Genomic DNA, 11577 nt, shown 5'->3' with positions numbered 1-11577 from the left:
AACCCTAACCCTAACCCTAACCCTAACCCTAACCCTAACCCTAACCCTAACCCTAACCCTAACCCTAACCCTAACCCTAACCCTAACCCTAACCCTAACCCTAACCCTAACCCTAACCCTAACCCTAACCCTAACCCTAACCCTAACCCTAACCCTAACCCTAACCCTAACCCTAACCCTAACCCTAACCCTAACCCTAACCCTAACCCTAACCCTAACCCTAACCCTAACCCTAACCCTAACCCTAACCCTAACCCTAACCCTAACCCTAACCCTAACCCTAACCCTAACCCTAACCCTAACCCTAACCCTAACCCTAACCCTAACCCTAACCCTAACCCTAACCCTAACCCTAACCCTAACCCTAACCCTAACCCTAACCCTAACCCTAACCCTAACCCTAACCCTAACCCTAACCCTAACCCTAACCCTAACCCTAACCCTAACCCTAACCCTAACCCTAACCCTAACCCTAACCCTAACCCTAACCCTAACCCTAACCCTAACCCTAACCCTAACCCTAACCCTAACCCTAACCCTAACCCTAACCCTAACCCTAACCAGTACAGTAGTACACTCGTACACCAGTACACCAGTACACCGTCACGCGCCCGTCCAGTTGGAAAGGGTGCCGCTGCGCGACAAACCAGTGAAGAGATAAAACCCTGACCTTTCACGTTCAACACAGCGGAGCAATCGCCGCGTTGGATCGTAGCAGCGCAGAGAGCAGACGTCACTCGTACGAAGGCGCGGCACTTTCTCAGCGAGCAGACATGGTCGGCCATCGGCAAAGTAGCGCGATTGGAACGGCTGTTCACGCCGCGCAGCCTCCCACTCATCTTCGCGATCTGACGCATCGGGTCCCCCTTCGTTCAACACGATAGTAAAGAAGTTGTCGTGCAGCATGTAGTGAGCGAGAATCGTATCTGCGAGCACACGTGCTGCTCGGGGAGCACCGCCGCGAGATTGCGATGGGCGGTAGGTGGAAACGGAGTGCGTGTGCGAGCGGACGAGGGCCCATGCGTGCCGTCGCATGCGGCGGCGTGTGTGGCGCGCTGTGGGATTGCGTGCTCACTCAATGTACATCATGAAAGATATCCTTCATTTGTCGCTGTGATCGTCATCCGTTGTGGCGTATTGCATGAGGTGCCATGCGGCACATCAAGTAGCCATGCCATGAAGGCGCAAAAGAGAGAAAAGGAAGGGGTCGCAGATAATGCAGAGAGCGAGATCCTCTGCGCACATTCAGCATATATGCCAGTAGCAGAGCGGCAACAACCCTGGCAGCTGGAACGACTCTGGCGACCAGAGACGAAGACGGAGCGTAACAGGGCGCGTGAGTGGTCTCTGCGGCCCACGCTTGTCCCTGGCATTTCTTGATTGCTCCATCTTCGACTTGAGGCACGTCCGCAGGAGGGAGTACGGACTCTGTCTTCCGTTCTCCGCGCGGACTCCATAGTGCACCTGCATCAGTGGCAGCAAAGAGCAGAAGCCATTCCATCTATTGACTGTGCAGGATACCTTTGGAGTAAGAAAAATGGGTAGCCAGCCAGCTGTATCCATATTGCCTTGCGTGATATGCGGAAGTCTACTCGGTGTGAGCGTTCCCTCGATGCAGGGTGCATTCTCCTTCGTTGTTGTGTTTGCTTCTGGTGTGCGTGTACCTGTTTCGCTGCTGATTTGGAGAAGCGAAGCAGTGCGCGCACATCTGCATTACTTCACCGCTGTAGATGATTCGTCAGTTAGACAACTACATGGGAGACACAACGTCGTGCACTGGACGGGCGCAGCATCGATCCTTCTCGCTTCAAGTAAGCAAACCTTGGGAATCCGTGCTGGCACGCCCATACGCCTCCAGGAAAGGAAATGAGGCGCGCACGCAAAGAAGAGTCCCCCGCTCCAGCAGCTTCGTGAAGTGCTAGCAAGCACTGCGAATTGCATCAGGCGAACACACGCGAGAGAGAACACGTGCGCGTGCTCCACGATCGAAGACAACGAGGAGCGAAAACGAAAAAGACAATCAGGGAGAGGAGAGGCATGCCCATCAGCCTAGACATCAGCTTTTGCCGCCAACCGCCAGTGCGTTGCCAGCCATCTCCATACTTTCACAGGCGGAAAACGAGTAAACAGACAACGGAAAAGCGAGTCCGTGCGACCCAGTAATCAGACGTCAACAAGAAAAGAGTGAGCACGCCACACAAAACAAAGAGAAGGCAATACAAGGGGAAAAAGAGAGATGGGAAAGATGGACAGGGCGTACGTTGCATTATGGCAGAGTGTGTGCGGCCAACCTTACCCGGCTAAGCGGACGTTTGGTGCTCCTGTGAGTTGTTTTTGATTTCTTTCAGGAGTCGCCGGTGGCAGTCAGTGAGCATGGGGTGTGGACGCTACACACGCATTCGCTGCAACGTAAGATCGGCTCAACAAGCAACAATAGCAAAAAAAAGAGGGAAATAGACAAGAAAGGAAGGCATTGTACCTGTGCAACAAAACGACGTGGGTCCTTACGTAACGAGAGTGCAAAGGAGATGGGGCACAACGCAGCAAAACACGAGAAAAGGAAGCGACACACACACACGTGCACATACGGAGTCGCACAGGTGGCGTGCCTGCTTACCTCTCCTCCTGTTGTCAGTAATGCAAAGTCGCTAAGGAGTTGCTGTGACGCGCGCTCATGCATCGACTCAGCACAATCACACAGTCACGTACCCAATAAAACACCGCCACCACTGTGACGCCAAAGCACGGAGCGGCAAACTAGCGTCCAAGTGCTTTGCAAGAGAGAGTGCACAGCTGTTTCTTAACTCTGCGTGTCGTGGGTGCCACGGTAGAGACATATAGTGATTAACGGCGCCGCAATGCAGATTGCATGACGTGCGATGACAATGCATGTGGGAAACGAGAGAGCGGCCCATGATGCCGACAACAACGGACACAGAGGCAAAGGGGGAAAGAGTGTGGTTGCGCACCGTCACCGTCGTGCCAAAGAAAAGAAGTGTGGGATATGGATAAGAGCACTCTCTGAAGATGTGACGATGTGCTTTGCACGCCCAAGAAGGAGTGGCACACAGACACACGTGAAGGCGTAGTGACAGAACGGTGAACATCAAGAGGGAGGTCCAAGCTGTCTTTCCTTCACAGCAGATTCAGTGTAGCACACGAGGAGCACAAGTTCCTGTATAGCAGAACAATCTAAGGACGGGAGCGTGTGCTGCACAGTTGCCTATTCTCTACGCTCGTCACACAAGAGAACACAACGAAGAGAAGCCAGGCGTCTCCTTGGCTGCTGCCACGGGGAGAAAAGTCGCGAAAAAAAGAGGAGGTCGAACCGAGCAGTGCCTCACAAGGGGGTGGAGTCAGGAGTTACTTCGTGAACAGCAAAAGAGCATGAGTGTAGGTCAGCACAAAAAGAAGGAGCTACACACGAACAGTTTCGACATACGGTAAAGCAAAGAAAACAGGAGAGAGAGAGACGCTGCATGCACAGACCGCAAACAAAGAATGGGGTCGGAGTCAGCCAGAGTGGGGGTAGTGCACGTACTACGTGTATGCGCTCGCGCTCTCGTTGGCAGAGTGCAAGACGCACGTTGAGACACTCACACAAGCAGACGCGCGCACCTAGAAAAAAAAAGCTCTCGTGTACGGACGCGTCGTTCGCCAATTCACAGCTACTCTCTTTGCGTCACAAATCAGCCAGCAGACAAACGGAAGTGGAGACACCAATGAAAAAGAGAAAGGTCAGCCATTGCGGCTACCTCTCTCAACCAGCACTCCTGGTCACAAGAAAGCGCGTCGATTCTCACAGTGGGTAGGCGTGCGTCAGAGAAGCGGGAGAAAAACGCCTGTCTAGGGTCCTGAGACAGAGACGAGCTTCTAGTGGGGAGCGCGTAGAGAAAACGACAGAAAGACGGATGGCTCTCATTTCGGCGGTCACTCAGGCTCACGCTTTTTCTTGTCTTGATTCAGCAGCTCCCCTTCCATCGCGAGGTGCTCGAGGCCATGCTTGACGGCCAAGGGTGGAGGGCGACAAAACGAAAGCGTGCTGCACTACTTTCCAGACTCGATGGCACATTCGATCAGCATCGTTTTGCGACGCCTGTACGCAATATCGTACACCGCAACACCGTCGCCCTCAGCTACAACGTACGCGGTGCGTGGGGCTCCGCGCACCCAGCGTACATTCTTCACCCTTTTCAGACCCGTCAGCACGGTTGGCACTTGCGACGCTACCCATTCCTTCATTTTCTTTGTCGCATTCGCATCGATGGCGCTGGCGTTGATGCCCTGCGCAAGCGCACCTTTAGCCGCCTCGGCTACCTTGAACTCGTGCTTGAAGTAGTAGTGGATGAAATAAGGAATCTCCGGCATAGCATAGTGCATCAGTACCGAGCTCCATGTCCAGGTCTGACTGGAGGGCGCGGGTCGGAGAACCTGCAGCGAACGCGGCTCTCTGTCCGATACGTAGCGCAGTGGGCGCTTCATGCAAACTTCCTTCACCCTAGCAGAAAGACTTTGCAATTGCCGTCCCACGAAAAGGTCCTCGTACTGCATGAGCAAGCTCAAGTAATGACCGTGATACACGAGGGTGTACGGCACCGTTAATAGCATCAGCAAACGTTGGTTGGTGATATCGAACGGGTTCAGTACAGCCTTGATGAGACGACGGTCTAGTGCATAGCCAGGACCGTGGCCAAATACAACGTTGTGATTGTCGTACCACCACCACACTCGATACAGGCATTCCTCCGCATCGTCGATGGCCAGCGTCGGTGGAACAACCCCTCTGTGTGGAAGGGTCGCCGTCAAGTTGCGCGGCTTCTGCCACCCACCGCGCACATGCCGCAGGTCGCTCAAGTACTGTGGCACCTTCAGGTACGTGTCGTCGTCGCCCTTCATGATGTACGGCACGTCCGGGAAGGCAGTGTACGCGTAGTTCAGCCATAACACGGTCTTTTGAGACATGCCTACTTCCGTCGGTATACCCCACGATATACTCATGCCCATTTTCTTTTTCGTGGTCGGCTTGCGGTCCGTCCAAAAGTCCAGCCATAGCGAGTTGCGGTGGTGCAGCGCCTCCTGCCACAGTGCCGCGGACGCGTGGCACACGTACTGCGCCGCTGCTGTGAAGGCAGGTGTCACGGGCAGCGACAACTGGGCTGAAAGAGCCGCGAGGGACGAGGTCCCGGCCACAAGACTTGCCGCAGTCACCACGGTGGTCCTTACACCAGCGCAGGGTGATCTCCACACCGCGTCATCGCTTCGTGGGATGTCGCGCCACCCATCACGCAGCACCACGCGACGCTGCAGGTAGGGGGGTGCATTGTTGACGTCTCCACCCTCCACAGCCAGGTGCTGCTCAGTTGCTGCGGCGTACTCGCTCACTGTCGGGGCCAGCTGAACCATGTCCACGGCGGAATGCGTCGAGTCCTCAGAATCATGCTCCGCAGCAGCGAACACGTAGAGCTGCAGCAGCGCGCCAGTAAAGTTGTTCTCGGTGCGTGCAACCTCTCGGTACGTCAGCCACGTCGCCCGCTGCGCGTCCCGCAGAGGGTAGCGCATCGGCTGGTCCGTTGAAGGTATGCCCACCACGATCAAGTGTCGCGGTCGCTCACCTGTGCTGCGCGACTGCGATGCGTGAACGAAGCGGCGCTGCTGCGCGTACGACCAGGTCACCCATTGCCACCGCGGCAGTTCCGCTGCAACGTCCACGTCGTCCGTCACGCTCGCCATCGCAAACAGCATCGGCCCCATGAGGCCCAGCGGTGCAGATGTCGTCGCGAACACGGAAAGCCCTTTTTGCTTATGATGTCCCGTCTTGTTAGTCGATCTCCCCGCATCCGCAGCGACCGCAGAAGCGTATGTGACATTGTCGAAGCACATCGTGCAGTCCTCGTCGATCACACGCAACGTCCACGACGGCAGCTGATCCCGGTCGAGTCTCGCCAGAGAGCCAGCGCCAGAGGCCGCAAGACCACGCTGTGCGGTCGTCAACCGCTCAACAGCACTCTCGTGCTGCACCAGGACAGAGAACGGCGATGAAGACTCATATTCACGGTTCGCTTCATTGAGCAACTCTATCGATGATTTCTGTTGTGCGTCTATATTGGTCGTAAATTCGATGATGACCCAGTGAACGATGACGATGAGAGCAAGTAAGACGGCTAGCACAACTAGACGACGCTGTCGAGTGTGTAAACACAGACATTGTGCCGCGGATCGTCGAGGATGACCGCAGGAGTTGAACAGGGGGGTCTGTGCTACGGCATTCAAGCAGTCATCGCTTCTCGGCAGTGTGCCGGTGCTCCTCTTACCACCGCTCGACGCTCGAGTCGAGTGCACCTCCGGCTTGCCGCGTGAGCGCGAGTGACAGCCCTCTCCGCTCTCCGCAGCGCTGCTCTGCCCGCAGTGCCTCTGAGAGGGGGGAAGCAGCTGAAGAGGGTCGAGGCGGTGCGTGTCCCTGGGAGCCCACTCCGCTGGCACATTGTTCTCCTCTCGCATGATGGTGTACTTCCCGCGCAGTGCGGGGGTGGCGGAAGGAGTGCCTAAGGTGTGCAAGTGGCCGGCAAAGTGGCACAAGCACACTCTTGGCTGCGTACAGCGAAACAGCAGGACCACCGACAGAGACGCAGGTGGATCGAGGGCGGCCCAAGAGGATCGCACGGCAACACAAGACAGCGGTGAAGAAGAGCTGTGAGCGTATCCGTGCGACTGCAAAGGGCGCGCGAGTCAGCGGACGTGTGTCGCCCTCCACTTGCATGTGCCTGTGTGTCGGTGTGGGTGGGTGGGTGTATGGAGAGATGGAGAGATGGGTGGAGTGAGTTGTGGGAAGGTGGGCGCCGTGAGATGGTCGAAGGACTCGCGAGTCGGACGAGTCGAAGCGGCAGTGGAAGATGTCACTGCGTCGAGCAACACCGGTGCGGCGCTGTGGGAATGGGGAGGCTGTTTGCCTCTTTGGCGGTGCAGGTTGTTGCTGGACAAAGCAGGTTTCTGGGTTTCTCTTTCCCGAGACGAAAGCGGGCAAGTCTTTCCTTTGCAAGGATGCACGCGGCAGCTACCCCGCTGCACCCTTCGCTGGCATCCGTCGCGGATCGATGGCAAGCCCCCAGCGCCTAACAGAAAAGCGGGAGGGCCTGCACGTACTCCAGTGGGAGACGCGCCAGCAGTGTCGGTGCCCCCTCCCCCTCTACGCGAGAAGAAGCAGAGGAGTAGACACACGCGCAGGAGAGGAAAGCAAAAGTGGCAGAGGTGCAAGGGAAGAGGGCGGCGCGCGTTGGACGGGTGCACTGTCGTCGGTGAGGGAAATCGAGCCTGTACCCGGATGGTCTACCGCTTGATAGACAGAGCACGTGGCGTACGGCGGGCAGGCCGTGCAGAAAACGCGAAAGAGAACAGCGCCGCGCCACGACGCGCTGTACACCACAGCGAAGCACAAAACAGCCAGCAGCGTCGACCAGCAGAAAAAGAACCGCAAAGGCCAAACCAACAATGCCATCGAGAAATAGGCTGCTGAACCTCCCCACCGGCGGGCACAGGGACCGGGAAAGGAAAAGGGAGCAGCGCCTGGCGAGCTGGATTTCGTCCGCGTCACAATCCGCCACTTACGCGCGCGCACGCGGGTGAGGGTGCAACAAAAGGACGTCTACCTTGAGAAGTCGGGAGGAGGAGACCGCCATAGGCGTATGAGACCGAAGAAGCGAGAAAAGGCGGTCGCAGGTGTGCCTTTCTCTGAGCTCGTACTTTTTCTCCCGTGACTCGCGCCGTTAGGTGTGCGGCTGCGCTCTCTTGCCCGCTGGCTCGAGTGTCAGTGAAAAGCACCCATCGCCGCCCGGCATCTGCCTCACGAAGCTGAGCAGTGGATGCACGACCCCGCGCGTCCTCTGCATTGGGGTGCTTCCGTCTGTGAGGTCGTGCGTGTTATGTGTGTAAACAGAAAACAGGAGGAGACGAAGAGAAGCGCAAGGAGTGAAAGGGAGCGCATGGCGCTGCGGCGTAGGGAATGAGCGAGCAAGCGGCGGAGGAGCAGCAACGTCGAAGAGACGACCCGTCATCCCGCGTGGTGACCTCTGGTGCCGGCAGGCGTTGAGGGAGACAGGGAGGGAGCGGGGTTGCACTCAGCCTCCATAGACACGGACGCCGAGAGCGTGCCTCGCATACGGCAGCGCACGGCCTCTCTTCGGGTATGCAGTGGAGTCGGTGTGCTGTTTTCTTTCGGTACTGCCTTCCGCAAACAGCGATGAGTAGGGAAGGGTGTCAGCACGAGACGAAAGAAAAGCCATAGTGGGGGGAGGGGAAGTCGAAAACCAAGAAAACCACCGAAACGACGGCATGAACAAAGAAGGTGTATCTATGAGTGTGCAGCGGCTCTGCGAGCATTTACGCGTAGCCGTACAGGATGTGGCCTTGCTTGCGCAGCGCGGTCACAACATCGCACGCCGTCACGGTCTTCTTGCGTGCGTACTCGGTGTAGGCCGTGCTGCAGCGCACAATGTCCTCCACGTAGGCCTTCAGCACGCGGCGCACCTCTTCGTACACCTCGCTCGAGATGCGCTTCACGCCGCCGCGGCGCGCCATGCGGCGGACGCAGCCGCGAGTGATGCCGCGGATGTTGTCGCGCAGCACCTTCTTCTGGCGCCTCTGGCTGCCCTTGGCATCAGTGGAGCGCTTGCCCTTGGCCATGGTTAAAATGTTAGGGGAGAGAAGAGATGAAAGCGGTGTGAGCTGGAAAGCACAACGGCTCTGAGTGGAGACTGTGAAGAAGGAGTGTGTAGATAAGACAGATGAGATGCAGAAGGCAGAAGAAAGCGGATAGGAGACTCTTGGAGGCGATAAGCGACATCAAGAACGGTGCATGGGCGTCAAAGAAGAATGCAAAGAAGGAGGCCCCACTGTGTGAGGTATCCTAGCGTGGGATGAAGGGTGTGTAAACGCTGGGCAATGAGCCACTGGTCTCCTCTTTTTCTATCTCATGAATGCGCACTGGCTTTCGTCTCCTGGCGTGGAAAGTGTAAAGCAAAACAAGAGGACAAAAGGACTCCCAACAGCAAAGGTAAGGCATACCAAACTTTGGTGAATGAAAGAGCGAGGACAATCACAGCTGGGGATGAAAGTGTGCAAGGCAGTGGGAACTACAAGACAATGCGCAGCAAAATGGAGAAGTCTAGAAAGACACACCAACTCAGTTCGTCGAGGAGAGCAGCGGCTCATGCTCATCAAGGACGTCGGGTTCGTCGGTCTGGGGGGTACTAACACGCGCGCCTCGGAGTTGCGCACGCTCCGCAAGCACCTCGTCGCAAAACTTCTTGTATTGAAGGTGAACATACAAGTCAGAGAACAGACTAGTAAAGAGCAGACCGCTCATGATTGCAAAGGGCACGAAGATGCACTGCCGCCCCATGCAAATGTTGCTGCCCTGCTTGCTTGCCTCCTTTGTGTACCAGTTTCCGTAGAGCATTTGATTTAGCAGCACCGAGCTGGCGAGTGAGGAGAGGGACATGCAGTTATAGTGGTTCGCGACATCCTTCGCGTACAGAGTCCGCATCACGAGCACAATGGAGGCTGCAGAGAAGCCGTTGCCCAGAGCAGTCAGGCCAAAAGAGATCAAGAGCCACTCCTTCTGCACAAAGAGAAGCATGAGGGACGCCACGAGAACAATCAGGGATGGGATAAACAGCGCAATCGTAAGCGGGATGCGCTCCTCAGGCTTGCGCTTCTGCGTCCACACTTCGAAGATACTCATGAGGATTCGCCCCATGGCACTGCCGGCACCGTTGAAGATAGTGAGGAGAGAGGCAACCTCCGGTGTCGTGTGCGTCTCAGAGGCGGCAGCGTACACAAAGCGGGCATTGACGATGATGACCATCTGCGTTCCACAGATGGCGAACAGAGAGTAGGCGAGGGCCCACAGCTTCAGTGTGCAGACACTTTCGAAGAAGGATGTCTGGTACTGCGGCGCAATATGGGCAGACTCGTCTATGCTGGCTGCGTTGAAAATGGCTTGCTCCGCAATGCTCGTGCGCGTCGTGTTGATGCGCATGCTGAGGCGCTGAGCAGCTGTCATGCGTCGTTCCGATGCGACAGCGGGGGCCGCCTCCGGAGTCTCGTTCTCCTCCGGCAGCTGCTCGATAATGTTGGCGCTGCCCACGTCCAGCCACCGGAGCGGAATCGCGATGATAGAATAAAGAGCCATAGCGCCGATGGTGATCAAGGCAAAGGTGACCTTGTAGAGGTGTCCTAGCTGCATGTAGGCCACAACGGCGCTCTGCACGGGGAGAAGAACAATGAGAAAGGCAACAAGCACAAAGCCGTACTTGAAGCGACGTGGCGAAGGGACCTTCTCCAAGTACGCCTTCTTCGTGGACAGCTTCTTCGCCTTCTCTGCCTCTGTGAGGTATTTTTCTTCGTAGCCTGACAGCTGATACGGCGGTTGCTCCACGAAGAGGACACACAGAAACCCGACAAAGGCGGCAAAAGCCGACAGAAAGTAGAAGAACCCCGTGATGTTGTTCTCGAAAAAGCCCAGCTGGATAGCGCCGAAGATGGCAGAACCAAGACCGATGAACGTTTTCATTACGGCAATCACAGCGCCGCGACTGCTGGGAAACACACTCAGAATAGTCATGAGCCCGGCAATATCAAACATGGAGGTACCGACACCGAGGAAGGCGCTGAAGATTGTGAAGCGCACGACACTGCCATCCACAGCATCGGCGAAGGACAGTCCAAAGAGAGCTTCGCCAAGGGGTAAAATTATCATGCCGATGAGGAACAGCGGCCGCGGGCCGTAGTAGTCGTACAGCCCTGCCAGAGGGAAGACAACGAGGCCAAGAATATTAGACATGGTTGTAATAGCGGACATTTCCTTCTGAGTGAAGTTGTACTTCTGTTGAAGTTGGCCAGAAAAAAGGTTGTACACGTAGCTGATGGACGCGCAAATGCACGCGTAAACACCGATCAGCAGCATAAAGAAACGCTTTGGTTCATTGATGGTGATGGTTCGGCTGGGACAAAACCGCGGCGCTTGCGAGGACCGCGTCTCCTGAATACTGCGCCGACCCTCCGCGTAAACCTCTTCTACTACCGACATGGCGGTGCAGTGGCCAGCTTCGAGGCGCACACCGGGTGGGCTGTGGAGTATGCGCACCAAGAATGGTGGTGCAATGGTGCATTCAGGAAGGGCAACGAGTGTATTCTCTCTGTGTCGCGCTGTGCAGGCGAGGGAGAGCAAAGGTGGAAAGAAGCTAGTTTGCGTTCTTTATACTTCGTTGAGATGTCCGATGGAAAGAAATGTGGGTGCGAAGAGAGTGAGACGGAGGGAGAGAAAAAAGGAGAAGTCATTCGCGTGAGGCCTTGTGTGACGTTCCTGGCAACATGCGTGGTGCACAAGCTGCATACGGTGTGGTCGGAGGAGAAAAGAGGCGGATAATGAGGCGAGGTCGACGCACACCTTACTTGCGTTCTCTGTTTCTTCACATGAACACCTACGTCAGTGCGTCGTCTGGAAAACGGAAGCTGGGGTGACTGTAGCATGTCAGAAAGAAAACTGCACGGGGAAGCAGCAATAGCGGAGGGGGAGAAGTA

General features: G+C 56.3%; 3 protein-coding genes across 3 annotated transcripts; all 3 read right to left on the bottom strand.

Moving 5' to 3' along the window:
- Positions 1-4047: 4047 nt before the first annotated feature.
- SCG5 (phosphoglycan beta 1,3 galactosyltransferase 5) lies at positions 4048-6498 on the bottom strand (the record flags this gene model as incomplete). Its single annotated transcript, XM_001685260.1, has 1 exon — positions 4048-6498. One exon carries the CDS (start codon positions 6496-6498, stop codon positions 4048-4050), a length of 2451 nt encoding a protein of 816 aa, XP_001685312.1.
- A 1875-nt stretch (positions 6499-8373) lies between these two features.
- On the bottom strand, positions 8374-8676 carry LMJF_31_3180 (histone H4; the record flags this gene model as incomplete). The annotated part of the gene is made up of 1 exon (XM_001685259.1): positions 8374-8676. The coding sequence occupies one exon, from the start codon at positions 8674-8676 to the stop codon at positions 8374-8376; it is 303 nt and encodes a 100-aa protein (XP_001685311.1).
- Positions 8677-9175: 499 nt separating this feature from the next.
- On the bottom strand, positions 9176-11083 carry LMJF_31_3170 (hypothetical protein; the record flags this gene model as incomplete). The annotated part of the gene is made up of 1 exon (XM_001685258.1): positions 9176-11083. One exon carries the CDS (start codon positions 11081-11083, stop codon positions 9176-9178), a length of 1908 nt encoding a protein of 635 aa, XP_001685310.1.
- Between the last annotated feature and the right edge of the window lie 494 nt (positions 11084-11577).

Source organism: Leishmania major, chromosome 31 (assembly GCF_000002725.2).
Source record: "Leishmania major strain Friedlin complete genome, chromosome 31".
Lineage (NCBI taxonomy): Eukaryota > Euglenozoa > Kinetoplastea > Trypanosomatida > Trypanosomatidae > Leishmania > Leishmania major.
Note: the sequence above shows the minus strand (reverse complement) of the source record. Positions and strands in the feature narration are given on the sequence as shown.